The 27041-nt window shown below is 43.2% G+C and overlaps 2 protein-coding genes across 3 annotated transcripts; both read left to right on the forward strand.

Moving 5' to 3' along the window:
• Positions 1-5649: 5649 nt before the first annotated feature.
• Positions 5650-14594, forward strand: dnajc1 (DnaJ (Hsp40) homolog, subfamily C, member 1). The gene is made up of 12 exons (XM_046322168.1): positions 5650-5963; positions 6723-6824; positions 8256-8302; positions 8608-8773; positions 9221-9318; positions 9567-9660; positions 10252-10351; positions 10745-10917; positions 11298-11417; positions 11603-11651; positions 13124-13608; positions 14092-14594. The coding sequence occupies exons 1-12, from the start codon at positions 5808-5810 to the stop codon at positions 14158-14160; spliced, it is 1659 nt and encodes a 552-aa protein (XP_046178124.1). The 5' UTR covers positions 5650-5807; the 3' UTR covers positions 14161-14594.
• A 143-nt stretch (positions 14595-14737) lies between these two features.
• nebl (nebulette) lies at positions 14738-26065 on the forward strand. Of its 2 annotated transcripts, XM_046322169.1 has the most exons (7): positions 14738-15109; positions 15239-15333; positions 15839-15923; positions 21564-21671; positions 24199-24361; positions 24805-24899; positions 25362-26065. In XM_046322169.1, the coding sequence occupies exons 1-7, from the start codon at positions 15041-15043 to the stop codon at positions 25536-25538; spliced, it is 792 nt and encodes a 263-aa protein (XP_046178125.1). In that variant the 5' UTR covers positions 14738-15040; the 3' UTR covers positions 25539-26065. The 2 variants fall into 2 exon arrangements, with proteins under 2 accessions (XP_046178125.1, XP_046178126.1); XM_046322170.1 differs by lacking the exon at positions 21564-21671.
• Positions 26066-27041: the final 976 nt, after the last annotated feature.

Raw genomic sequence — 27041 nt, forward strand, 5'->3', positions numbered from 1 at the left:
TGTAGTAAACACTTCTCCTTTGAGTCTCATCTAAAACAACAGAGGCGATATCAATGCAAAGAATGAGGCAAATGCTTCATTCATAAGGGACACCTGAATACGCATATGATAATTCACACAGGGGAGAAATCATATCAATGCAAAGAATGAGGCAAATGCTTCATCCATATGGGACACCTGAATACACATATGAAGATTCACACAGGGGAGAAATCGTACCAGTGCAAAGAATGCGAGAAATGTTTCCCCAGTAAGCATAACCTGGACAGACATATAGCGATTCAGACATATTCTAATTTGAAAATACATAAGACTCACACAGGGGAGAAACGATATCAATGAAAAGAATTTGGGAAATGCTTCATTCATAAGGGACACCTGAATACGCATATGATGATTCACACAGGGGAGAAATCGTACCAGTGCAAAGAATGTGAGGAATGCTTCAGCTGGAAGGAAAACCTAACCTCACATATGAGGGTTCACACAGGGGTGGAATCATACACGTACCCAGTATGTATAAAATGCTATAACACTGCTCAGGTCCTAAAATTGCACACATTTCCCAGTCACCGTAAGGAATGTTCACAATAGTAAGAAGTAGGCCTACACATAAAAATTCCTTTTGAGTAAAATGCGTTAGTCCCAGAAGATGACTATCGTAAACCATCACGCTCTACAGGCCTTTTGTTTGGTGGGGCTTCTAAAATAGAATCTAAAATAGAATCTAAAATAGAATCTAAAATAGAATCTAAAATAGAATCTAAAATAGAATCTAAAATAGAATCTAAATAGAATCTAAAATAGAATCTAAAATAGAATCTAAATAGAATCTAAAATAGAATCTAAAATAGAATCTAAATAGAATCTAAAATAGAATCTAAATAGAATCTAAAATAGAATCTAAATAGAATCTAAATAGAATCTAAAATCCAAAGATGATATTACTATTGGGGTACTGCATTTATTCGTTTGTGTTTCTTTGTAGCAATTAGTGACCTGCCCAAATGTTTCAACATGGTCCATTCTTAACATCCTCCTCATGGTTTTCTCCAAAGTGGACATCTTGAGGAGATACAAATGAAAAAGCCACGAAGATCAGAATCACAGAAGTTCAAATTCCAAAAATGTGATTGTTGAAGTGTCATATGCTTTTCTCTTTCAATTTTCAAAATTCCCTGTAATTTAGCAAAGTTGCAAGGATTTTCAGAAACTGGTATTTAACACCCACTTTTGGGAACATATGTAAACTTTGGGAATTTAAACTTACTTAGTTATTTGTCAGATTATTTATATCTGTGTCAAATGTTGTCCATGAGTTTCTATTGGATAGACCATATGGTTCAGGAGAAAATAGCCTATTAATGTAAAGAATAAACACCTAATCAAGAAAATGTTCAAATCGGGGACAAGCTGTATTTGGCGCTTTTATTTTGAAGGCAACAAACCTCTAAAAACCGGTGTGATGTATATGGAAATGGGAGGAGGCGCTTGTCGATTAAGCAGTAACGCTGTCAAAACAAAGTTGTGGAATCAAAAGTGCAAACACAGGATGGGTGTGCGAACTAAGTTGACGCTCATTGACAGGCAACAGAATTGGAACGTGTAGAGTGGACGATGGGGGGGTTTCCAGAATGGATGCCTATGGAAGGTGGATGGACGCTAGGACGATGGCACCCGATGAAGACAAAGATGATTCTGATCCAATGGGAGTGACATTTTTGGAGAGAATGGATCCTTGCCTTCTGGCTGATCTATATGTGGTGTACGGCTGGGCGGAGAAGAGGTTGAGGACTGTAGAATCAGTGAAAGTAACTCGAAGTGGACTAGTGATGATTTTTTGTGTGTTTCAGCCATTCAGAAATAGAGGATGCTCCACACCACATGCCTCGGGACAAGAATTGTGATTTTCTTTGCTCTCCGGAGCAGGGCGCCATTGAAATGAGTGACAACTGGGAACATGTTGAAACAGAAAAGACATTGTGTGTCCTGCTGAGTTTTAATGCAGACTTTACCCGACAAAGTCCCGTTAGGATGTGTCAGTTATCCCATGAGAACTTTTGTCCGGATCCATTATGGTGTTTAGGTGCCAAGCTGATGGTCATGTTGCAGCGGTGTGTAGGAGGGAGATTTCTTAGATGAGAGAAGTGTGCAGGAGGACATGAGAGTATGTGTAGTATCTGTGGAAAAAGCTGTGTGTGTTAACTGTAGGGGTACCCATGGTGTTGGAGATCAGAAGTGTCCGGTGAGAGAAAGGCAGTTTGAGGTTGCGAGGGTCAGAGTAGTACAGATGGTGTTGTCTGAGGCAGTGAAGACAGAGTACTGGAAGATGGGTCCGGGGCAAGGGATCCTAAGAGGCTCCCTTGTGAGTACGCCAAGGCCAATAGAGAATGATAGGAATAACATGTGCTTCAGTAAGGGTTCGTTCAGAAGTGGAACATAAATCACAGAAAATATATGTTGTGGTGGCAGCTACAGAGAAGTACTTGGGTGTACGATATTTTACTGCAGAAGAGTTACAAGTTGTGTTGAATGATAATGTCCCGCCCTCCCTGGCTTCCGGCTTGGTGTAGGATCAGATAGGGCCAAGTAGTGGACTAGTGGTGAGGTTTTAATGGGTGTAGCGCAGTGTTTCCCAAACTCGGTCCTGGGGACCCCAAGGGACGTTTAGTTTTTTTTCCTAGCACTACATCGCTAATTCAAATCATCGAAGCATGATGATGAGTTCATTCTTTGAATCAGCTGTGTAGTGGTAAGGCAAAAAACAAAACGTTACGCAATTGGGGTCCCCAATGAGTTGGTATTGGGGACCCCAATGAGTTGGTATTGGGGACCCCAATGAGTTGGTATTGGGGTCCCCAATGAGTTGGTATTGGGGACCCCAATGAGTTGGTATTGGGGTCCCCAATGAGTTGGTATTGGGGTCCCCAATGAGTTGGTATTGGGGTCCCCAATGAGTTGGGGACCCCAATGAGTTTGGGGTCCCCAATGAGTTGGTATTGGGGTCCCCAATGAGTTGGTATTGGGGTCCCCAATGAGTTGGTATTGGGGTCCCCAATGAGTTGGTATTGGGGTCCCCAATGAGTTGGTATTGGGGCAATTTCTTTCACTTTCAACGTCCTTCTTTTATTGCTTTTTATTTTATTGAATATATAAAACATACAATCTACTTGCAGTGAAGCCGCTCAACATCTACATCACATTAGTCATCTAACAGATTCCCATCCACTCAGCATCACTCAGAAGCAACCAGGGTCATCGCAACGCTCAAGGGCATGTTGACAGATCTCCCACAAGGTCAAAAACGGGTAATCGAACCAGCGACCCATCAGCCACCAGCCCCCAACCGCCAGGCCACCAGCCCTCTAAGACCCCCCCCCCCTCCCCCACACAGTTCCCCAAGAGCTGCCCCTCAACCATCTGATAATTACATTTAATCTGTAGCCTAATAAACTGCATGCTTTCCCTAGTCATAGTGGGAGGACCACACAACATATTCTATTTAACTAGGCAAGTCAGTTAAGAACAAATTCAGATTTACAATGATGCCTACACCGGCCTAACCCGACGCTGGGCCAATTGTGCACCACCCTATGGGACTCCCGATCACGGCCGGTTGTGATAAAGCCCGGGATCAAACCAGGGTCTGTAGTGATGCCTCTAGCACTGCGATGCAGTGCCTTAGCCGGAACCCAAACCGGCTGCGCGCGTGAGCCATCATGCGCTATAGTACATACATTTATTTTGTCCCCCTTCACCAAACTTGATCACGACACGCAGGTTAAAATATCAAAACAAACTCTGAAACAATGACATTAATTTGGGGACAGGTCGAAAAGCATTAAACATGTATGGCAATTTAGCTAGTTAGCTTGCACTTGCTAGCTAATTTGTCCTATTTAGCTAGCTTGCTGTTGCTTACATTGAGTTGTTATTTTACCTGAAATGCACAAGCTCCTCTACTCCGACAAATTAATCCACACATAAAACGGCCAACCGAATCGTTTCTAGTCATCTCTCCTCCTTCCAGACTTTTTCAACTTTGAACTTATATGGTGATCGCATCTTTCATAGTATTACCACGACAACCGGCAAAACAGTTTGTCTTTCAATCACCCACGTGGGTATAACCAATGAGGAGATGGCACGTTGTAACGGTTTTGACTTGAGGTTATTATTTATAGGGGTGCCAGGTAGGTTGTGCCTACCAGAGAAAACATTAGTTTCTCCTTTTAGTTTGGGTGGGAATGAGTCCCATCTGGTCCGTCAAGTCTACACCAATACAAAGGACGTATGTAAAAGTCAGGATGGAAATAAACTTTTCATAAACCCTTAAAACATTGGAAAGAACTTCAAAAACAATTATATTCTGTTGCGTGGGTTGTATTAGCAACAACAATGATTACACACATATATAATAATATCACAATGAGTTCTGGTTCCTCCAGAAATGTCCTGTACCTCGGGCCTAAAAAGAGTCCTGCCCGGTAAAGGAGTTCAGTGAACTCAAGTGACTTTTGTCACGCGATGTTTGTCCGTTCGTTCCGTGTAGCGTAAACCCAGTATTAAACATACAATCAATATAACAATTACTTTACCACAGAACCTTAAAGCGGATCAACTCTTAATTAAGTCCTCAACTACCACTAACTACCCAAATCACAGTATACATCACATCAAAACAAATGAAATACCGTATACAAAAAGGTGGTAGTCAGTCGGTCAGTCAGACAATCCAATCCGCCAATAGATCTCCCGCGGAGAAAGGCCACGAAGAACGGAGAGGTGTAGTCCAGGGACGCAAAGAGTGGATCCGATCCTGGGTAAACTCTCTTAGGCTACAAAACACACGTTTAACGGCAACAAAACAAACGGAATAGAGAAGCTTCGGAACAGAGGGTTGAACACATCCTCAGTCACGTCTCCATCACAACCCCCTTTTGCGCAGCTGATACTGGCTATTTAATTGGGAATTAAAGGGAAAGCGCCCTATTGGAAGGAGCTGCACTGAGACGGTTCAGAAAAATTCAGGGCCGTCACAACGTGGGTACCTGCTTCTATAAACCAATGAGGAGATGGGAGAGGCAGGACTTTCAGCACGATCTGCGTCAGAAATAGGAATAACTTCTATTTTAGCCCTTGGCATCGCAGACGCTCGTTGACGCGCACCAGCAGTGTGAGTGCAATAATTAAATAACATGGATTTCTACATTTATTTTGCTATGCTCACGCATACGCGACATGTCAGGTCTGGTCAGCATGTTAGACCCTGCTCCACTTGCGTGACTCCCAAGTTTACTTCGATATGATGGTCATTACATCAATATTTGCTCATAACATGGTGAGTGAGTGGGCTGCATAATAATTTCTCGCACAATTAAATTTACCGACACAAAAAAAATCCCACAATATTGAAAGAACAAATTGTCTGTCGGCATTTATAAAGTTGTAACGTCATTTCATGTTTCCATCAACCCGGTCAGGTAATTCATCTGCATGATAAGTTTGGATGGAAACGTGGTTAGTGAAGAAACATTCACACCCCAGAAACGTAGGCGCACACAGCCCATACAGTAGACGGCGGCGTGGACCTCTAACGAACGTTTGCGGATCGCCATAATACCATAGAAGAAGGAAACCGGAAAAGGTCAAGAACAGAGGATTGTGGGAAATGTAGCAAATTGTTAGCATATGCAGCAGCCAGTTGTAAGGGTAGTGAGCTAGACACGTTAGCTGTATCACAGAATCATTTATTTATATATATTTTCGCGGTGCAATATTACCGGCAACATTGTCAAAGCCTCATAATGACCCCAGCTTCATTGGGCCTCTCGTTTATTCTTGCCGTCAGTATTTTTATTGCAAACCCAAGTCCCTCTCATGCCTGGGATTCAGACCTTGAGCTGTTCGACCTGGTGGAGGAAATTCAACAAAACTTTTACGAATTCCTGTCTGTTGAACAGGTAACGTTAAGTCATCGTTAAGTTAGTTATTTTGTAACCTGGCTAGCTAGTTAATGTTTGTCTAACCTGAAGGGCTAAGTAGGTAGCTTTGCCGGCTCGCCATTTGTGCCGCATTCAGGGATCTGTTTCGATATCGGGGCCTTTTTTTTTAGCGAACTAACTAACGTTTACTAGTTCCGTGTACCGACCGGGAGAGGAGCAAACCATGAGGTTGCTTGTTTCTTTTCACATGTTCAGTTGTCCATTCCTCCCTCCACTCGAGGTACTTACTAGTTAGTTCTTCATCTTACAAGGAACACTTGCAGGGTCTCTGTTGCTTCACCGGCCAAAGTGTGCAGCACTGGAGCATGTTTTTGGTCCAGCCCTACTATAACATATCCAATTCAACTACTCCGTTTCAGCTGCGCATCAGCACCTTGATTAGCTGAAAGAGGTGTGTTGTAGCAGGGCTGGAACAACAGTCTGCATGCCCAGCATCTCGAGGCAGAGGGTTGGCCACCGTATGGACATCCTTCAATGCTCCAGTCAGACCCATCAGAAAGCCATGTCCTTGTGGGAAGTGTTAGCCCCGGGGGTGGTTATTGTCCACTGGATAGGATTGGGAAGCTTAGACCCTGGTGCCGTGTGGGTTGTCAGTCACCACATTGGAGGCAGAATGAGAGCATACATACTGATTTATTGCCATAAACCGGTGATCGTGTGATATCTCACCAGGTGTCATGAACGTGTAGTTTTACTGTTCATCTCTCCTGACTCCAGGATGCCTCGTCAGTGGACATCAGAAAGGCCTATCGCAGGCTGTCGCTCACGTTGCATCCCGACAAGAACAAAGACGAGAATGCTGAAACCCAATTCAGACAGGTCAGCCTACTCCCCCCACCATCTTCACACTCTCTACTCCCCCCACCATCTTCACACTCCCCACTCCCCCACCATCTTCACACTCCCTACTCCCCCACCATCTTCACACTCCCTACTCCCCACCATCTTCACACTCTCTACTCCCCCACCATCTTCACACTCCCCACTCCCCCACCATCTTCACACTCCCCACTCCCCCACCATCTTCACACTCCCTACTCCCCCATCATCTTCACACTCCCCACTCCCCCACCATCTTCACACTCCCCACTCCCCCACCATCTTCACACTCCCCACTCCCCCACCATCTTCACACTCCCTACTCCCCCACCATCTTCACACTCCCTACTCCCCCACCATCTTCACACTCTCTACTCCCCCACCATCTTCACACTCTCTACTCCCCCACCATCTTCACACTCTCTACTCCCCCACCATCTTCACACTCCCTACTCCCCCACCATCTTCACACTCCCTACTCCCCCACCATCTTCACACTCCCTACTCCCCCACCATCTTCACACTCCCTACTCCCCCACCATCTTCACACTCCCCCCACCATCTTCACACTCCCCCACCATCTTCACACTCCCCCACCATCTTCACACCATCTTCCCCCCCCACCATCTTCACACTCCCCCACCATCTTCACACTCCCCCACCATCTTCACACTCCCCCACCATCTTCACACTCCCCCACCATCTTCACACTCCCCCACCATCTTCACACTCCCTACTCCCTCATGGAGTGAAGCAGAGACGAGGCTTTGTGGAATCTAGGACAATACTTTAAAAAAAATGAAATGATGAAACGCCTATTGTGTACCTATGTTTGTCCTCTGTAGTTGCATGCCTTTGTTTGTTAATCTATACTTCAATAAATTTAATCAAATACTACCACCGACTGTTTACTCATTGCTGTTGCTCTAAGATGGCAACTCTGTGCCAGTTAAATCTCAACAGTGACACTTGGTGGTTGTATTTGATTAACGTTTATTGAAGTGTGGATTACAGCAAACAAAGGCACGTAACTACAGAGGAAGAACATGGTTACAAGGTAGGCGTTTCATCATTTGCATCTTTTGAAGTATTGACCTCGGGAGAATCAATGTAGTCGGAGCTAGTTTCCACAAAGCCTGTGCTCCACTCCACTGGTGTAGTCATCAGAAACACCCTAAACCATGGAGTACGGTTTCATCTGTTATTTAAGCCCAACTTTAACCTGTTTGATCTACATCTTGCAAGTAAACTATGGACAGCTTAGTTTCTGCCATTAGAAAAGGTATTTAAGTGAAACACTTATATGCAGTGTTTCATGGTAGTAAAATTAGTTGTTGAGGTATAGTCCTTTTCATACACTGCAATCTTAAACTAATTGATTCGTTGATTGTAATTTGTCTATTGTCTTACTGATCATATTTTCTCCCATAGTTGGTGGCCATCTATGAAGTACTGAAAGATGAAGAGAGGAGAGAGAGGTCTGTTTTACAACTTCTTCCTGCTTTGGGTTGTCCCTGCCGTTGACCTTGCACTTATTTCTTATGAAAGTGGGAGGAGTCTGTCAAATTCATATTATCATGCACAATTTTGTTGAACATTAGTATTCTGTTTTTATTATGTATACTATATTCTCACCATGTTATTCCCCATAGTCCACTTTGTATGTATTTCCTATGTATGGTTTGGGTCGGCACGGTAGTGTCCACCACCCCTAAAATGTACTATCAGGGAAATCCTCAAACCACTCATCACCACCTATTGCTTTGGGTCCTCCCAACCACAGGTACAATGATGTCCTGGTCAACGGGCTACCGGACTGGAGGCAGCCAGTGTTTTACTACAGGCGGGTGAGGAAGATGAGCAATGGGGAGCTGGGCTTCCTGCTCTTCCTCATCCTCACTGTGTGCCACTACGCAGTGATCTGGTCCATCTACCTGGAGAAGCAGCTGGTGAGGGGACCGTGCATGACCCTTGACCCTTCTCTTAGTTCTTTACTGAATAGCTGTTATTAAAAGTGGTTGTTATCCATTCCACAGCTTTCATTCAAGTCATTTAACTTATTTTTCCCCCATGGGGCAGTTATTGCTGGGAATAAAAGCCTTTTTCTGTGTAGGAAAGCAGAAATGTACAGGTGCAATTTAGGACAGGGTTTCTTAGCTTTGGCCACTGCATTAACTAGTTTGTCCTATTCATAATGCTCATTTAAATAGTCCAAAATGCAACGGATTGAATTATTCCATATTTCTCTTTATCTGCCGTAGAATAAATGTAAGTTATTTGCAGTAAAATGGTTTCCTTCAATCAAGTACACTGCAAACAAAACTGAGTGTTTGAGTGAGCAAAGTAGGCTACTAATAACCTGACCTCTTTATCCCATATGGTGCTTCTCTTACTAGGATGAACTTCTGAGCAAGAAGAAAAAGGAGAAGAAAAAAAAGATGAGTAGCAAGAGTGCTGAAGAATCACGGTTTGTTGGACAGGATAAAATTGAGAAGTGAGTTGAGCTTTTGTCACTACACACTTCTAATTTCACAAGTAAATAGAAAATAGATGAATAATTTGCTGTTCCAATGAAGGCCTGACTTTTGAAACGGCGGAACTGAATATTGTAGAAATCCAGTGCTATTTACATGTGAAAATATCATGGAAAACACATTGGAATGTTGGTCATTTATCCTGTTCATGTGTTTGTATGTAATAATAGACATGGTCACAGTTCCTAATATGTCCATTTCCTGTCAGGTCACATGACAAACCTCATTGGCAGGATATCCTGCCACTCAAGCTGAGCATCTGGCTGTATCTCTCTGTCAAGTCCCTGCCTCATGTCATCCAGGTAATCCTCCAACTCATTCACCCAAACTACTTAACATTTTTGGATTTTTTAAATGTTTTAATTGCACCTTTATTTAACCAGGCAAGCTAGTTGAACAAGTTCTCATTTGCAACTGCGACCTGGCCAAGATAGCAGTTCGACACATACAACACCAAAGTTACACATGGAAGAAACAAAACCATAGTCAATAATACAGTAGAAAAAAAGTCTATATACAGTGAGTGCAAATAAGGGAGTTAAGGCAATAAATAGGCCATGGTGGCGAAGTAATTACAATATAGCAATTAACACTGGAATGGTAGATCGGCAGAGGATGGATGTGCAGGTAGAGATACTGGGGTGCAAAAGGAGCAAAATAAATCAATACAGTATGGGGATGAGGTAGATAGATGGGCTGTATACAGATGGGCTATGAACAGGTGCAGTGATCTGTGAGCTGCTCTGACAGCTGGTTCTTAAAGCTAGTGAGGGAGATGGGAATCTCCAGCTGGATGTTGATTTTGACCTTAATGTAAAATAAATGATGCGATTTCATAAGATCTTATCCATATCCCCAGTGACAATTGTCATCCATTTTTGTCTGTGTTACAGGATGCCAAACAGTATTACGAAGATTATAAGGAGATGAAAATCAGAGAGAAAGAGGAAGCGGAAGCCATGGCACTGGAAGAACAGGAAGCTACAACAATAAGTAAGGACTTGTAGTATTTTATTGATTATAATAAGGAGATGAAAATCAGAGAGAAAGAGGAAGTGGAAGCCATGGCACTGGAAGAACAGGAAGCTACAACAATAAGTAAGGACTTGTAGTATTTTATTGCGTCCAGTAGACCATTTCTGCTGAATTGTGACTTTAATTGTTCACTTTTGCCTGGTCTTTATTGAAAAAAATGTTGTTTTTTACATTTATTAACCTGCCTGGTAAAATAAAGGTTAGAAATAGAAATTAAAATGTCATTATTTCCTATAGCGAAATAATTTTCCTGTAATCATTCAGGAACTACAATACATCAGTTGCATTTCCTAGCCATGTTTCGCAGATTGTTTGTTTGTCTTATCCCATTCCTCACTTGTCATCCCACAGAAGAGAAACGACCCAAAGTGAAGAAGCCGAAGTTTGAGTTCCCCGTTTATGAGCCTTCGCTCAAGGTCGCAGACAGTGCATACTCACCAGTATACGACCAGGGAACGTCCATCGAGGAGATCGAAGACCAGATGGACGACTGGCTCGAGGATAAGAAGTCTCAGAAGAAAAAGGTGGGTCCGCAATATTTTCCTGCTGCGAAAGGATTTGTTCCACGACATTACTGAAGCTCTGCACTTTTAATTCAGGGAAAATGGATTATAGAGTTCAAGTTTTATTTTCCATTTATGGGTGTAACTGGGAAGTTACCATAGTTTGATATGTCAAATAGATTCTAGTTCTACGTAAGGCGAATTTCAATAAGGCAACATGTCAAATGGAATAGATTTTAGATGGTCATTGTTGCAGAATGTTCAACAAAAATGTTTTTTTCTCCAACAAGGATTTATGAAAAATCTGAAATTTGGTCAAGTTTCTGGAGTTTTTCAGCCCGTAAGCCACAATGGTCTTATTTGGCATTTATATGATCTAGTCTTGTTTGTTGTTCCCTCAGGCACCTGAGTGGTCAGAAGAGGACATCACTCTTCTGACAAGGAGTATGGCCAAGTTCCCTGGGGGTACACCTGGTCGCTGGGAGAAGATCGCACACGAACTAGGAAGATCGGTGACAGATGTCAGTCTACATTGGGAATGGGTGGTGCATGGAAAACTCTGAACTCAGATGGATGTGAATGTTTTGTCAGTCCTGGGCAAATGTATGGCAAAATTAACATTTGTGTTTGGAAATTTAGGAGATGACTAGCTTGCGCTCATCATAGAGTATCAATGAAATATGCTAAATATTGTGATCCTTTGCAGGTTACTGCAAAAGTCAAACAAGTTAAAGACGGTCAAGCCAACACATCAGGTAAATAAGCTTATTTTTACTTGGTTTTTCACAGTATAAACGGTGCATTCAGAAAGTGTTCAGACCTCTCGACTTTTTTCCACATTTTGTTAACTTTACAGCCTTATTCTAAAATGGATTAAATCATATTTTTTTCCTCAAGCTACACACAATAAATAGCCCATAATGACAAAGCAAAAACAGGTTTTTTGATTTTTCTAAACTGAAATAACACATTTACATAAGTATTCAGACCTTTTACTCAGTACTTTGTTGAAGCACCTTTTGGCAGCAATTACAGCCTTGAGTCTTCTTGGTTCTGACGCTACTAGCTTGGCACACCTGTATTTGGGGAGTTTCTCCCATTCTTCTCTGCAGATCCTCTCAAGCTCTGTCAGGTTGGATGGGGAGCGACGCTGTTTTCAAATCAAATCCCCCTTTTGAATTGAATAACATTTTCAGGTCTCTCTAGAGATGTTCAATTGGATTCAAGTCCGGGCCACTCAAGGACATTCTTCTCAATATGCATCAAATGAATCACCTGATCGGATTGTCATGGAAAGAGCAGGGACTATCCAAATACCATTTGCTCACATGAATCTGTTGGAGTGAAAGTGAAAGCCACTCCTGCGTTGTCTTGACTGTGTGCTTATGGGTCGTTGACCTGTTGGAAGTTGAACCCCAGTCTGAGGTCCTGAGTGCTCTGGAGCAGATTTGCATCAAGGATCTCTCTGTAATTTGCTCTGTCCATTCCCTCGATCCTGACTAGTCTCCAGGTCCATGCCGCTGAAACGCATCCCCACAGCACAATGCTGTCACAACCATGCTTCACCGTAGAGATGGTGCCAGGTTTCCTCCAGACGTGATGCTTTGCAAACCTTAATTCTAAACCTAATCATTCCAAGCAGTTGCTTATCAACAGATAGTTTGTTGTTAGTATGATCATCTACACATGTATAAAACATTAACATTAAGAACAACTTCCTAATATTAAGTTCCCCTTTTGCCCTCTGAACAGCCTTAATTCGTCAGGGCGTTCCTCAGGGATGCTGGCCGATGTTGACTCTAATGCTTTCTACAGTTTCGCCATGTTGACTGGATGGCCTTTGGGTGGTGGACCATTCTTGATACACACAGGAAACAGTTGAGCATGAAAAACCCAGCAGCGTTGCAATTCTTGACACATTCCGGTGCGCCTGGCACCTACTACCATATACCCTGTTCAAAGGCACTTAAATATTTTGTCTTGCCCATTCACTGTTTAAAGGAACAAACAATCCATGTCTCCAGGCTTAAAAATCCTTCTTTACCCTACCACCTCCCTTTCATCTACACTGATTGAAGTGGATTTAACAAGTGACATCAATAAGGATTAAAGCTTTCACCTGATCGGATTGTCATGGAAAGAGCAGGTGTATATGGGACTATCCAAATACTGTAACCAACTTTATCTCCAGAGGGGCAGCATTTTAACTTCTACCTCTCTGATGCAGGGCTGGTGAAGCTCTCGGAGCTCAAGGCTCAGGGCAGCGCAGCACTCTCAGGAAAGGGATCCAAAGCTGGGGCCGGAGCTGTACCCGACAGCGTCATGACCCAGCGAGAACAACCCCAGCCTCTGGCAGCAGCCACAGCAGAGTGGATGGAGCCCAGTGGAGGAGGGGATGAAGGAGAGGGCATCCAAGCAGGCGGTGTCAGGAGGAGAGGCAGAAAGACTGGGGGTGGAGGGGTGGGCGAGGAGAAAGCCAAGGGGCGCAGACAGAGGGACTTCGACCCCGCAGTTGCCACCGAGGACAGCGAGGAGGAGCAGAGTCCGCCCACCTCCTCGGTCCCACAACCCTCCAAGGAGAAGGCCGCGGCGGCTGACGACGTCTGGACCCAGAACCAGCAGAAGCTTCTGGAGCTGGCCCTGCAGCAGTACCCGCGAGGCACCACGGAACGCTGGGACAGGATTGCCAAGGTGGTGCCCGGGAAGAGCAAGGTGAGAGCTGGTCCCCCACAATGCAATACTGCAGGGTGTGTCAAAACATTTGGTCGACCCCATTTTTTGTCGTGTGTGTGTACAGTTTATTTATCAATATAATAGGGCGGCAGGGTAGCCTGGTGGTTAGAGCGTTGGACTAGTAACCGAAAGGTTGCAAGTTCGAATCCCCGTGCTGACAAGGTACAAATATGTCGTTCTGCCCCTGAACAGGCAGTTAACCCACTGTTCCTAGACAGTCATTGAAAATAAGAATTTGTTCTTAACTGACTTGCCTGGTTAAATAAAGGTTAATAAATAAAATAAAAAATAATAATCTATATTGTCTGTGGTGTCTAATTTCAAGACTAATTTTGATGAGATAATTTGTTAGGTAGGTAGAATTAACATGGAAAGAACCAAACTTAAATTGTCATGAATAGTTGAGATGGTAAACATGCTATAATTTTGGATGGTGACCTATAACCTTTTCTTCTGTTTCAGGAGGAGTGTACGATACGGTACAAACTGTTGGCTGAACTGGTGCTGAAAAGGAAGCAGGCCAAGAGCTGACTCCGCCAAGGACGGCCATCTTGGAATCACTTTCTGGCTCCTAGTCTCTTTTCCTAGCTACTATCCACTTCAATGTGATCTGAAAAGCCTGGATAGATGAAGGCAATATAGTGAAAAAAATCCACATTGCATATTGTTGGGCCATATTGCTTTTACCTGTCCAGTTCCTTCAGATCTGTGAACAGGACGGGGAGAGGAGCAGGGGGAAGGGCCATCCTCTCATGTCTGTCATGTGCCTTAGCTCCACCCAAAGCATGCCATCCAGCCTCTGAACTGCTATGTGAGGATTCAAAGCACCAACAAAAAAACGTCTATACTTTTTTTTGTACTTCAATATGTTGACTTCTGCTTTGCGCTGTCATTTGAAATCACACATGTACTGAATATAACTTCTTTGAGATGAGGAAATAAACTGTTTTATTTATTTACATGGATGACATGTCTTTGAGACCCGTTTTAGTGTAATGCGTCTATGTACTATGTTTGAACGAAAAGGAAGATGTGAAAATGTAGACATTTTTCGAAGGCAAATATGAATATGGGGTTGAGTACCTAATGAAGGAGGCGAAAGTACAGAATAGGCCATTTTTATTGGGGTATTTACATTTTTACAGTATACTATTTATATATTTTTTATTTTAATGTATAGGCATGTAGTCTGACCTGAATCATTGTACATCATGAATTTGGGCAGGTTTCGAGTGTGATTCAGAGGTAGTCTAGGCAGGGGGGAAATGTTATTATGTCCACCTCCCTCCCTACCGAGACAGTGCTTTGATAATCCTCCAAGAGTCAACACCCACACTGCTACACAGCCTGTGTTTTACTGTGTTCGTACTCATTATCTTTTGAGTTTTGAAGTCAGACTAATTTGGTGAATATGAATCCTCATTGTGCGCGTTGTGGGAAAATTGTTTATGCCACAGAGAAAGTCAACTGCCTGGATAAGGTGAGACCTACTGAACTGTCTGTGTTGTTGATTGTCATTTTAGGACTACCTCTGATGAACGTACTAATGGGTGTCTTATTCTTTTGAGATATCTGATGGTTTTGCCTTTGTATTGACACTCTTATGCAGTATTGGCACAAAGGATGTTTCCACTGTGAGGTCTGCAGGATGACTCTCAACATGAAGAACTACAAAGGCTATGAAAAGAAGCCCTACTGTAATTCGTGAGTTGTGTTGTTCCCTTAGCCTCCAAGTGGTATTTCCCTACTGAATTTTCACCAACCGCTGTCTGTGAGAAACCCTCTACGTACTTCTGTGCTGTATTGTAGTTTGAATAGGTGTGTTCTATTCAGCTAATTTGAATAATGTTGTTGGTAAATATTACAGGTGTAATTGATTTACCCTAAAGTCTGTTTCCCAGACCCAGATTAAGGAACTAGTGTTGTCCGCAAACGGTTTGTTGCTCCCACAAGTGAAACTTTTACAGAGCTTTTTAATGATAAATGGCAAACGATGTTTCAACCAACATGTTCTTCCTCTGTCGCTTTGTTAGGCTAAAAATCACTTGTGTGGGAGCCGAAAACAGTGCACGGATTCACTCATTCCCGCTGTCCTTATAGAATAAAATTACAATCAAATCACTTTAATTTTGAAGTAAATTCAGTTGTGCAACTCGGATAAGATTTAAAGATATAGTAAACATATAACATATTTATAACATCCTTGCAGGCACTATCCAAAGCAGTCATTCACCATTGTTGCAGATACTCCTGAGAACCTTCGACTGAGACAGCAAAGTGAGCTTCAGAGTCAGGTATACAGGATACACACCGTTGCCTTTTGAACCATCATTATTCCCTTTTTACATTTCAAATCTGTTTGCCAAGAAATGTGACGATCAAAAACAATTATGACCATAAAGTTGTTTTTCAATCAATATATTAATTCAATATAGTCGGATTGAATGGAGGGGAGTGAAACTACGCAGTTTAATTTGCCTGCACATGTAACAAGGTGTGACGTTATGGGGGTGTATTCATTGGTGCACACTGTAGCTTAATGGGTTGCAACAAAAGGTAAACAAGCATTTCTTATTGGAAAAATGCAGGTAGGTCCTGTTCCGTTTGCTTCCGATTTGAAAACAGCCCAGGATGAGGGGGAATGAGCTAGCGCTCAACTCTGCTGGCTGCTGAAGGATCCCCCTGGCTTCTCCACCTGCCCATGCACTTTGTGCTGCCATCTCACTCTTGAGGGTTCCTGGCACTATTCCCTACTCAAGACACACTTCCACTATGCTTGACAAAAGCTGACCTCTAAATATTTATATGGAAGGTTTCCTGTTCCTTCTATGGAGACGGCGCTTTATGTAACGGTGTCAAGAAGCATATTTAGAGCACCGGGTGCTGGATTCTGACTAACAGAGCATTTAATCAATAAGGTTGACTTGTGTATCTATTAAATCTGTCTAGGGGACAATGCCCTTTGCACCTTTAACCTGAGGGTATTTAATCTGCCACTCTTTTGGTAAACAGCTGAGAGATACGCCTGGAGCAATGTAACCACTCTCAAATGTATAGACAGCTATGGATGCTCAAACTGACCATCCATGACATCAACATTATAGTTTTAACAATGTGTTGAGGCTATACAGTATTTGTTTACAAATACATTGTTTTCAAAGAATGGCTTAAAACAAGCTTATATTTGGGGGTTTTGATGGGGTATGATAATTCAACTAAGCTCATGAAGCATTTTTAAGTTATTCTTCCAGAATGAATTGGTATATACAGTACATTGGGAAAGTGTTCAGACCCCTTGTATTTTTCCACATTTTGTTACGTTACAGCCTTATTCTAAAATTGATTAAAACTACACATAATAGCCCATAATGACAATGTGAAAACCAGGTTTTTAGAAAAATAAAAAAACGTAATACTGTATTTACATAAGTATTCAGACCCTTTGCTATAAGACTGGAAATTGAGTTCAGGTGCATCCTGTTTCCATTGATCAAGATGTTTCTACAAGTTGGAGTCCACCTGTGGTAAATTCAATTGATTGGATATCATTTGGAAAGGAACACACCTGTCTATATAAGGTCCCACAGTTGACAGTGCATGTCAGAGCAAAAACCAAGCCATGAGGTCAGAGCATTGAAGGTCTCCAAGAACACAGTGACCTCCATCATTAAATGGAAGAAGTTTTGAACCACCAAGACTCTTCCTAGAGCTGGCCGCCTGGCCAAATTGAGTAATCGGGGGAGAAGGGCCTTGGTCCTTCTCCCCCGAGGTGACCAAGAACCCAATGGTCACAGGGAGGTGACCAAGAACCCGATGGTCACTCTGCCAGAGCTCTAGAGTTCTGCTGTGGACATGGGAGAACCTTACAGAAGGACAACCATCTCTGCAGCACTCCACCAATCAGGACGTTATGGTAGAGTGGCCAGACGGAAACCACTCCTCAGTAAAAGACACATGACAGTTTACCAAAAGGCACCTAAACTAAAGACTCTCAGACCATGAGAAACAAGATTCTCTGGTCTGATGAAACCAAAATTGAACTCTTTGGTCTGAATGCCAAGCGTCACATCTGGAGGAAACCTGGCACCATCCCTAACGTGAAGCAAGGTGATGGCACATCATGCTGTGGGGATGTTTTTCAGCAGCAGGGAATGGGAGACAGAGAAAGATGAACAGAGCAAATTACAGAGAGACATCCTTGATGAAAACCTGCTCCAGAGCGCTCAGGACCTCAGACTAGGGAAAAGGTTCCCCTTTCAACAGGACAATGACCCTAAGCACACAGCCAAGACAACGCAGGAGTGGCTTCGGGACAAGTCTCCGAATGTCCTTAAGTGGCCCAGCCAGAGCCCGGACTTGAACCCGATCAAACGTCTCTGGAGGTACCTGAAAATAGCTGTGCCATGACGCTCTCCATCCGACCTTACTTACTTACCTACTTTATTGTCCCGATGGGGAAATTACGTTGCAGGTTTTAAAGTGCTGCTTAAATACCGCAGAAAACAAATTGACAATACATTTCATAAGTTACAATAGAAAGAGTCTGCTGTTATTATTAGGTCGATAGGAACATTAGCCTGAGCTGTTAAGGAGGGATATCACACCTGACGCAAATTATTGTCTAGTCTGGTTTTTCCTGCCGGGGGTGCCCTACACCTGCACTCAGAGGGGTGTAGTTCAAAGTCCTGGTACAGGGGGTGGCTTGGGTCTAAAATAATATGGTGAGCCTTGTTGAGGGCCCTGACCTTAAAGATCCCATCCAAGCCTGTCTGTTTGACTCCAAGTACCTTGCTTGCTGTGGTGATAATCCTTCTCAGCATATTTTACTGGCTGACAGAGTTTGAGAGGATCTGTAGAGAAGAATAGTAGAAACTCCCCAAATACTGGTGTGCCAAGCTTGTTGCGTCAACATAATCACTGCCAAAGGTGCTTCAACAAAATACTGAGTAAAGGGTTTGAATACATATGTGTGATGTTTCAGTTTTATAAATGTTTAAAAACAGGTTTTTACTTTGTCATTATGGGTTATTGTGTGTAGATTGATGAGGGAAAAAAACAATTTAATCAATTTGAGTACGGCTGTAATGTAGAGAAGGTCAAGGGGTCTGAATACTTTCCGAATGCACTGTATACTGAACAGAAATATAAACAAATGTCAACGATTTTACTGAGTTACAGTTCATATAAGGAAATCAATCAATTGAAATACATTCATTAGGCCCTAATCTATGGATTTCACATTGCTGGGCAGGGCCGCAGCCATGGTTGGGCCTGGGAGGGCATAGGCCCATCCACTGGGGAGCCAGCCAATCAGAATGAGTTTTTCCCCCCAAAGGGGTTTTATTACAGACAAAGTTCATCAGCTGTCTGGGTGGCTGGTCTCAGACATCCCACAGGTGAAGAAGCTGGATGTGGAGGTCCGGGGTTGGCGTGGTTACACGGTCTGCGGTAAACGTACTGCCAAATGTTTTAAAACGACTTGAGGCTGCTTATGGTAGAGAGTTTAACATTAGATTGACTGGATGCAGCGGTGGTGGACATTCCTGCAGTTACTGCCAATTACATGCTCCTTCAAACCTTCAGGCAATATGTTGTGTGACAAAACTGCACATTTTAGAGTGGGCTTTTATTGTCTCCAGCACAAGGTGCACCTGTGTAATGATCATTCTGTTTAATCAGCTTCGTGCCACACTTGTTAAGTGGATAGATTATCTTGGCAAAGAAGTAACGCTCACAAACATGGATGTGCATTTGTGCATTAATATTTTTTGAGAAATAAGCTTTCTGTGCATATGGAACATTTCTGGGATGTTTTATTTCAGCTCCTGGAACATGGGACCAACACTCTACATGTTGCGTTTTATATTTTTGTTCAGTATATAATTAATTTAAAAGTCCAAAAATGCCCATTTCCGTTTTGACATTTTGTTTCCATGTACTGGGGGGCATGGTGCGCTGTGTAGGGAGAAGGCGTGCTCTGATGGAGCACTTTCTCTGGAGATGTACTTTGATATAATTCCCATTCAACCCTTTACCCTTGTGGGAATTGGCCTAGGGCTGAATTAAAATGTTTGTTTACAGAAGAAATATGAAACGGGTGAAAGGGAACACTTTGGAGATGGTTGAGGACACAACAGTTCACCTGACACAAGACTGAATCCAAAAATTGCAATGTTGATTTGATGTGCATTTGACATTTACTGTACTTTTTGACAACAAAATCTGAAAACTCTTGTTTACATTCTGTAACATGATAAGAATATGGGTGCAACATAAGAGAAAATGACAAGGGTTTGGGTGAGAGGACTAACTGGTATCTCAGTGGCCACACACCTCTCCAAAATGACAAGGGTTTGGGTGAGAGGACTAACTGGTATCTCAAAGTGGCCACACACCTCTCCAAAATGACAAGGGTTTGGGTGAGAGGACTAACTGGTATCTCAAAGTGGCCACACACCTCTCCAAAATGTGCACAGTTCCTAAGCCATTTCAATGCACAAGAGTCTTCTACTAAACTCTTTAAAAAAGAAACGTCCTCTCATTTCCCTCCGATCACTGGTCCGTCCTGTCTCCCCGATCACTGGTCCGTCCTGTCTCCCCGATCACTGGTCCGTCCTGTCTCCCCGATCACTGGTCCGTCCTGTCTCCCCGATCACTGGTCCGTCCCGTCTCCCTGTAGCGCTGTCTTAGGCATCTCTCATTACGGACATTGCAATTTATTGCCCTGGCCACATCTGCAGTCCTCATGCCTCCTTGCAGCATGCCTAAAGCACGTTCACGCAGATGAGCAGGGACCCTGGGCATCTTTCTCTTGGTGTTTTTTAGAGTCAGTATAAAGGCCTCTTTAGTGTCCTAAGTTTTCATAACCGTGACCTTAATTGCCTACCGTCTGTCAGCTGGTAGTGTCTTAACGACCGTTCCACCGGTGCATGTTCATTAATTGTTTATGGTTCATTGAACAAGCATGGGAAAGTGTTTAAACCCTTTACAATGAAGATCTGTGAAGTTATTTGGATTTTTACGAATTATCTTTGAAAGACAGGGTCCTGAAAAAGGGACGTTTCGTTTTTTGCTGAGTTTATAAGGTGCTTTTTGTAGCTCTCCTAGCTGTGCCATTGAGGAACTACAGGAACAAACTTTTAGCCTAGTTGTTTAGTTTGAAAAACAACCCTGCCAATCACAGGATCATTATTGTTGTTTACAGCTGTCAGTCAAAACCCATACAGCGCTGTGAAGGGCAGAGCCTGAGCTCTGGGGTAATTTGTAGGGTGTTACTTAGGACAGCCACTGCGTTCCAATTTAGGCACTTATCAGTGCCCAAATCTGCCATTTTCAACCTGTATACCTTTATTTATCCAGGCAAGTCAGTTAAGAAAAAAATATTATTTACAATGACTGCCTAGGAACAGTGGGTTAACTGCCTGTTCAGGGGCAGAACGACAGATTTGTACCTTGTCAGCTCGGGGATTTGAACTTGCAACCTTTCGGTTACTAGTCCAACGCTCTAACCACTAGGCTACCCTGCCGCCACGAGTGTAAAGGACTACGGAAATGTACATAAATTACAGTAAATGAACAGCATGTATTCGTGCTTTTCTAGATTTAGGACAGCAAAGCGTGTTCGGGTTGAATTACGGCCATAGTCTCTCTTGGCATTGATTGGAGACTGCTTGGTTGAATAATAGTATAATTAATGGCCTTTGCCTAGGCTTGTTACAATCTACTGAAGTGCGTTAACCCAGAGATTTTGGAAAATACTTGTTACCAAGTGTGCCTATGGACTGGGATACTGGAGTTAGAGACAAGGGGTGTTGCACTGTCATTGTTTGATAGAATACCTTATTATTGACTTTCCATCCAAGAGTATAGTAACTGTTTACTGCTTGGTTGCATACATTTTACAGCTAACCGCTCAAGCTCTCCCCAATCCGCAGGTGAAGTACAAGAAAGACTTTGAGGAGAGCAAAGGACGAGGCTTCAAATTTGTGCTGGACACTCCTGAGCTGCAGAGACTACGACGAGCCCAGGATCAGATCAGTAATGTAGGTTCAAGTGTCTCTTTGCCCATCCACCGGAGGGAGGAAATTAGTTGGGAGCGTACAGTGCCTTTCCCTTGCGCAAAACAGCACTGAACCATGTAAAAAATGTAATATATCCATGCCTTCTATACCTTTCGACATTCATAATGACCTTCAGAGAGAGAAACTCAGGGCCCATATTGATAAAACATCTCATATTAGGAGTGCTGATCTACGATCACCCTTGTCCATATAAACGTATTCATTATGATCTAAAAGGCAAAGCCGACCGTTTGAAGCCGTAATATCTAGCTCTATCAACAGGAAATGTGTGAGTTATTTTGTCTAATAAAGATTGTATTAGGCAAAGAGATAATTGGACTTAGCAATAACACGACCGCAGCTTTGAAAGAGACCTTTCACTCAATCATTTAACATTACATTTACATTTAAGTCATTTAGCAGACGCTCTTATCCAGAGCGACTTACAAATTGGTGCATTCACCTTATGACATCCAGTGGAACAGTCACTTTACAATAGTGCATCTAAATCTTAAAGGGGGGGTGAGAGGGATTACTTATCCTATCCTAGGTACTCCTTAAAGACCAGCACAAGGCTATCCTAGTGTACAGTGCCTTCAGAAAGTATTCATACCCCTTGACATATGCCACATTTTGTTGTGTTACAGCCAGATTTCAAAAGGGCTTACATTTATACATTTTTCCCTCCCATCTACACACAATACCCCATAATGACTAAGTGAAAACATGTATTTAGGCATTTTTGCAAAAAATAAATAAATACAGAAATATCTCATTTACGTAAGAACTCGCACCTCTTGAGTCAATACGTTAGAATCACCTTTGGCAATGATTAAAGCTTTGAGTCTTTCTGGGTAAGTCAGAGCTTTGCACGCCTGGAAATCTTAAAATTATTCAAGATCTGTCAAGATGGTTGTTGGTCATTGCTAGACAGCCATTTCCAAGTCTTGCCTTACAATTACAATTTTGGCTTGAAAATCTACAGTAACATTCAGTGTTGTCTTGGTAAGCAACTCCAGTGTATATTTGGCCTTGTGTTTTAGGTTATTGGGCTTCTGAGTGGCACAGCGGTCTAAGGCACTGCATCTCAATGCTAGTGGCATCACTACAGACCCTTGTTCAATTCCAGGCTGTATCACAACCGGCTGTGATTGGGAGTCCCATAGGGCGGTGCACAATTGGCCTAGCGTCGTCCGGGTTAGACCGTCGTTGTAAATAAGAATTTGTTCTTAACTGATTTGCCTAGTTAAATAAATAACAAATATATTGTCCTGCTGAAAGGTGAATTTGTCTCCCAGTGTCTGATGGAAAGCTGACTGAACCAAGTTTTACTCTAGGATTTTGCCTTTGCCTAGCTCTATTCAGTTTCTTTTTATTATGCCGATGACAAGCATACCCATAACATGATTCAGCCACCACCATGCTTGAAAATATGAAGAGTGGTACTCAGTGATATGTTATGTTGGATTTGCCCCAAACGCAACACTTTGTATTCAGGACGTGAAGTTACTTTCTTTGCCACATATTTTTTGCAGTTTTACATTAGTGCCTTATTAAAAACAGAATATATGTTTTATTCTGTACAGGTTTCCTTCTTTTCACTCTGTCATTTAGGTTAGTATTGTGGAGTAACTACAATGTTTTTCATTCATCCTCCATTTTCTCCGATCACACAGCCATTAAACTCTGTAACTGTTTCCTTGCTCTCCTGCAACTGAGTTAGGAAGAACACGCGTATCTTTGTAGTGATTGTGTCTTGATACACCATCCAACGTGCAATTAATAACCTCAACATGCTCAAAGGGATATTTGGTCTCTTTTTTTTTTACCCATCTCCCAATAGGTTCCCTTCTTTGCAAGGCAAAGGAAACCTTGCCTTTGGTTGAATCTGTTTGAAATGCACTGCTTAACTGAGGGACCTTACAATTATCTGTATGTGTGGGGTACAGAGATGAGGTAGTCATTAAAAAATCATGGTAAAAACTATTATTGCACACAGAGCGAGTCCCATGCTACTTTTGACTTGTTAAGCAAATTTTTCATCCTGAATTTATTTACGCTTTTCATAAAAGGGTTTGAATACTTCTTGACTCAAGACATTTCAGCTTTTCATTTTTAATTAATTTATGAAAATGTCAAACACAATTCCACTTTGTTATGTATTGTGTGTAGGCCAGTGACAAAAGAAATCACCAGAAACACAACAAAATGTGGAAAAGGTCCAGGGGTATGAATGCTTTCTGGAGGCGATGTAGTAGGCTGGGGTGGGGTTTTTGAAACCACATGCACAAAAGTAGTTAGAAACAGTTTACTTAGGAAATATGTTGTCTGGATCCACACATTTGTCTGTTTCCTAAAAACAAAACGTGCATATTTAGCTGATGCATAATCTGACTGTGTTTCACATAGTTTCCTATTATATCATTTAAAAAAATAAGATTAACCTGTTTAATTTAATGTATCCTCAGAATACACTGATAGCATGTAAACTTGTCTGTGTCTCTTGCAGGTGAAATACCACAAGGACTTTGAGCCGATGGGCCCACAAGGAATCACACATGGTGTTCATGCACCTTACCTTGTGCGTGGCCAGCTGCGGCAAAACGTCCGAACAGAAAATACAGGGCACCAGTACATAGCGGAGATGGCCCGGAGGCCTGGTGTCATCGTAGGTGGGTTTTAATCTTGTATAGACATTTTATTTTTGATGTCTGGGTCTTGAGGTTTGGTCTGGGTTTCTTTTTTTCTGTAAGCAGGAAGTTGGCCTGCTATTTATGATGAGGTCATAATCCTGAGTCTAACTTTTATATTTCATCTTTATTCATGCAGGGTGGAATCCCATTGAGTCCAAGGTCTCTTTTACAAGGGAGCCCTTCAACCATACCACATTTTTAAGTTGTCTTACTTGGGTTCAAATTGTTCATGATGAATCACAGTAACAAACAAAATATTCAAGTTTCCTTGATATTTGCAGCAGCAGCCAACAGTTAGATAGCCATCCATATTGGGTTAGTCTTAGCATGCTGCTGGATAATGGAGTCAGCCCCGTGTTTAGGCAACAACTGAACCAGCAGTGTCTGTACTGTAACAGACTGTCTGCGGTGTGTCTTTGCAGCTCCTGTGCTGCCAGGCGCGTACTGCCCCAGTGGACACGTCCAGGGGCACAGCTACATGCACCAGACCAGTATGCACTCCTTACGGTCTCTGCAGGTGAATTCATCTATATATTCATATAGTAGCCATTTATCTAGCAATCAATCAAGTCTGACAGGCATCAGGGATACAAATATTGTTTGCTCTTGACAATAGAAATCAGCATCATGCATCCTAATAAATATCCTTTCACACTTGATGAGCCAGACCAAACTGTACTGGGCAAGCATGGTTACGCATAAACAATAGTTGCTGGAACCATTCTGGAAAGGTTCATATGAAAATAAAATTTCCAAGCCAGCCCAGTACAGGTTGTGTTGGCCCCAATAGTGTGAGTCTGGTCAAACATAGCCTACTGTTTCAGTTGATGTGTTTTTGCACCCCGACTGGGTAGAGTCCCCAATTGGCACCCTTTTCCCTATTTAGTGCACTACTTTGGTCAAAAGTAGTGCAATATTAGGGAATAAAGTGCCATTTGGGATGTAGCTGTTGTCTCACCTTGGTGCTGTCTTGCCACAGAGTGTGTACAGAGCCCTCTACGATTACGTGAGCCAAGACACGGATGAGGTGTCGTTTCGAGACGGTGACATCATCCACAGCGTGCAGCCCATTGATGGAGGTTGGGTGTACGGCACGGTGCAAAGAACTGGCAGGTCTGGGATGCTCCCTGGTAACTACATAGAGGGTCTCCACTAAGGCTTACCAAACTAACTCAAGGCCCGGAACACATTCAAGTTGTACAACTGTTTGTCTGCACAAAAATAATTAAAGGCCTCAATTCAATCAGATCGAGCGTAAACCCTCATTGGCCAACATCCGCATAGTGTATAACTGCGGTATAAGATGACAAATCGGTGAGCGGCTGCTTTTGTGTCACCAACCACTCTTTTTCTTATTATCCCTACCGAAGTAGAAAATGTAGGCTATCAATTATAGAAATATTGACAGGGGCTAATGCATGTTTTCATGTTCATTTTGATGGGGCGATTTATAGTCAAGGTGTAGATAGAACATCACACATTCAAGTGTTTGAACTTGTAACATGATATAAAGTTGGGTTTCATTGCATCAAATGTCAGTGTCCAGCGCCTCACGACCGGCGCAGTGGTCTAAGGCACTGCATCACAGTGCTAGCTGTGCCACTACAGATTCTGGGTTAGATTCCGGGAGACCCATGGGGCGGTGCACAATTGGCCCAGCGTCGTCCGGATTAGGGGAGGGTTTAGCCAGCAGGGATGCCCTTGTCCCATCGCACACTAGCGACTCCTGTGGTTGGCTGGGCACGCTGACACAGTCGCCAGGTGTATGGTGTTTCCTCTGACATGTTGGTGCGGCTGGCTTCCGGGTTAAGTGGGCATTGTGTCAAGAAGCAGTGCGGCTTGGTTGGGTTGTGTTTCGCAGGACACATGGCTCTCGACCTTCGCCTCTCCCTCATCCGTACGGGAGTTGCAGCGATGAGACAAGACTAACTACCAATTGGATACCATGAAATTGGGGAGAAAACAGGGTAAGAACATGTCAGCGTCCGCGATGAGGTAACACAAGGAGCCGCTTGTGGGTTTGACAGCTCTAACGCCACACCACCACAAGGAGCCGCATGTGGGTTCGACAGCTCTAACGCCACACCACCACTATGAGGTAACAAGGAGCCGCATGTGGGTTTGACAGCTCTAACGCCACACCACCACAAGGAGCCGCTTGTGGGTTCGACAGCTCTAACGCCACACCACCGAGGTAACAAGAAGCCGCATGTGGGTTCGACAGCTCTAACGCCACACCACCACTATGAGGTAACAAGGAGCCGCATGTGGGTTTGACAGCTAACGCCACACCACCACTATGAGGTAACAAGGAGCCGCTTGTGGGTTTGACAGCTCTAACGCCACACCACCACTATGAGGTAACAAGGAGCCGCTTGTGGGTTTGACAGCTCTAACGCCACACCACCACTATGAGGTAACAAGGAGCCGCTTGTGGGTTCGACAGCTCTAACGCCACACCACCACAAGGAGCCGCATGTGGGTTCGACAGCTCTAACGCCACACCACCACTATGAGGTAACAAGGAGCCGCATGTGGGTTTGACAGCTAACGCCACATCACCACTATGAGGTAACAAGGAGCCGCATGTGGGTTTGACAGCTAACGCCACACCACCACTATGAGGTAACAAGGAGCCGCTTGTGGGTTTGACAGCTCT

The sequence above is a fragment of the Oncorhynchus gorbuscha genome, linkage group LG22 (assembly GCF_021184085.1).
Source record: "Oncorhynchus gorbuscha isolate QuinsamMale2020 ecotype Even-year linkage group LG22, OgorEven_v1.0, whole genome shotgun sequence".
NCBI lineage: Eukaryota > Metazoa > Chordata > Actinopteri > Salmoniformes > Salmonidae > Oncorhynchus > Oncorhynchus gorbuscha.